Source organism: Apis dorsata, unplaced genomic scaffold (genome assembly GCF_000469605.1).
Source record: "Apis dorsata unplaced genomic scaffold, Apis dorsata 1.3 scaffold_406, whole genome shotgun sequence".
NCBI classification, from domain to species: domain Eukaryota; kingdom Metazoa; phylum Arthropoda; class Insecta; order Hymenoptera; family Apidae; genus Apis; species Apis dorsata.
The window spans coordinates 83,467-86,320 of NW_006263664.1; the positions used below are offsets into that span (position 1 = coordinate 83,467).

The following is a 2,854-nucleotide window of genomic DNA, read 5'->3' on the forward strand; positions in this document are numbered from 1 at the left end:
CAATATTTTCTAATACATAAAGACATATAATAATATTCGCAATAATATTGCTCAATTAACAACAACAAATAAAATACAACTGAATTCCAAAATGTAGTCAATAAAATAAACGAATAAATTAAACTATAAATAAAACTATAATTGAATGAAATAAAATTTGTACATGTACATTTGTTGTAATATTTATATTAAGAAAAGAGGAATATCTTTACATTAAATGACAAAATATATATTATTTTATGACAATTAAACTAAATATCTAAGAACGTATATTTCAAACTAAAATGACATGCACATCAAAAAAAAAAAATATGAGTTAGATATTTTAAAATTCAAAAAAATATAATTCATAAAAATATAATTATTAAACAAAAAATTCTAATTAATAATTTTTTTATAATAATTATTTTATTTATAAAATAATCGTAAAATTTGTTTGGATCTATGGAATTCAATTATGAGAATAATCAAGAAAAGAAAATAAATCAAATTAAAAATTCAAAAATAAAAATGTTAAAAATTATATAATTATTTATAAAAAATATATGTAAAATCAACATCTATATTAAAATGAACTTAAGAAATAAATTCAAATTTATTTCATTCAATAGAATATTAGAGTAAAGATCATATATATTATACTTATTATAATTATAATAAATACTTATATAATATGCTTTACAAATATGTAGAAATTATGTAATAAATTTAATATAATACAATGATATTAAAAATTAAATGAAATCATAGCTATTTTTGTTTAAAAATATTTGAACATTTTAAAAATTTTTTTATAACATTTTTTTATAAAAATTAATTTTTGATATTTTTTTAGTTTTTTAATAGATATTTTTTAATAGATTTTAAAGTATAGATTTCAAGATATGAATTATTTTATTATTTTATTTTAGTAATGCATTTTATATTTTATTTCTACTCTTTATGAATTTATTATTTTTTTCTATTGGATGGTTCGATTGTTTATATTTTCTTTTTTTTTTTATTTTTTTTCTTGAGAATCTAAAATTTTATTAAAAAATGTTTAACATTTTTATCCTAATCTAATACTATTTAATTTCATTAAATAGAATATTATTCTATCTATGATAAAATTTTACAAATTTTTCACATAATTTAAAAAATAAAAATCATAAAAATATAAATTGAACATATAAAAATCAATCTGATTTTAATAAATTAACAAAAGCGGAAAAAAAGGATGAATATCGATTCTAAAGTTACTATATGAAGAAAAGAAAAAATTGTGAACTGCATACAAAATAATAATAATAATAACAATCAATAAATAATTAATGATTTTTTTCACAATTTTTTTCAGAATTTTTCCATGTGAAATAAAATTCTTACAATTCTAAAAAGTTCTGTATAAATGTTATGTAGCATTACAATTGCAACTATGCAGCATAAATAAATCATTAAAATGCTATATATTATATAAATACTACAAAATAATATCATAAAATAATACAATAATTAATTTTGTATTATTTAAATAAAAATTATAATAAATAATAAATAAATAAATTATAATAAATATAAATAAATAAACCAATAAAACTTTAAAATAAAAGAAACTAGTGAGAAAATATATTATTATAATTTATGTATAAAATATTATCAGAAACTAAGAATTTTAGAAAATTAAAATGAAGAAATTTTAAAAATCTTAACATATAATATTTATAATGAGAAATTTTGGACGAATAGAGAATACTCTAATTCTTATTAATCGCTAATATAGAACATATAATACAAAACATATAATACAGAATATATAATACAGAACATATATAATTATTATTTAATCTTGAAAGAAAATTATATTAACTTTTTTTCTTTAAAAAAAATTGAATTCCTTATTTTAATTCATATTACTTTAATTTGTATTTTCATCAATAAATAAATAAAATAATGCATAAAATATCTTTCATCATCTCAAAGAAGAATTATGTTGAAAATATATAAATGAAAATACAACTCTTAATAAGATGATAATTATCTTTAATCGCATTAGTCGTAAATGAGATGCGAAGGAGATATGATAATATATAAATAGATACCTATATAGATATAAATATATTCATTTTATAATTTACAATAATATATGGCAGGAACGATAAATAATTATTCTAAAAAAGTAAAAGTTTCTATTAAAATAAATAAACTAAATATTATTATTTACATAAACAAAATGAAGAAGAATATAAAAGGTAAGTGGATATCATGTCTACGAATGGAATTTTTGCTCATGTAATCTTTTTAATCATGATAGAAAAATATAATTATCGTTGATTATCTCATTTATAATTTTAGACATTAATCTACTTTATCCAAAATTTTATTTCCACATTAACTTATAGAGACATTCACAATTTGTACTGTTTAATGAAATTATTTATTCCGTTTATGATCATAATTTTATTGTGATGTGCTTATAGATATAATGATTGATGCAATTAAAACAAAAATTTTAACATGGATACCAAAAACTCAATATTCGTCACTAATACATCTCATTATCATTAATGAGATATTTTGCTTACGTGTATTTGAAATGAAAGGACAACTATGATATACTTGGAGTATAATATACACAACTATATACATTATTTTATATGTGTTAGTTATGCATGCAATAATAAACGTAAATCCTGATAAATTCTCTAAATATCTAAAGATTAGTTATAAAGTGGCTTCATGCGTTAACATTACATGCGTTATAATTTTTATAGTTATTGGAATTATAAAAACAGAAGTAAGTATTAATAAAAATATAATATATAGTAATAAAATTACTATATATATATAGTAATATAATATATAGTAATAAAAT

General features: G+C 16.5%; 1 protein-coding gene across 1 annotated transcript in view; it reads left to right on the forward strand.

The window, feature by feature from the left end:
• Positions 1-2,212: 2,212 nt before the first annotated feature.
• Positions 2,213-2,854, forward strand: part of LOC116186067 — a 13,778-nt gene continuing 13,136 nt past the window's right edge. Inside the window, exons 1-2 of the mRNA XM_031512238.1 lie at positions 2,213-2,231; positions 2,646-2,776. Of these exons, the coding sequence (XP_031368098.1) occupies positions 2,213-2,231; positions 2,646-2,776 (150 nt within the window). The remainder of the gene's footprint in view (positions 2,232-2,645; positions 2,777-2,854) is intronic.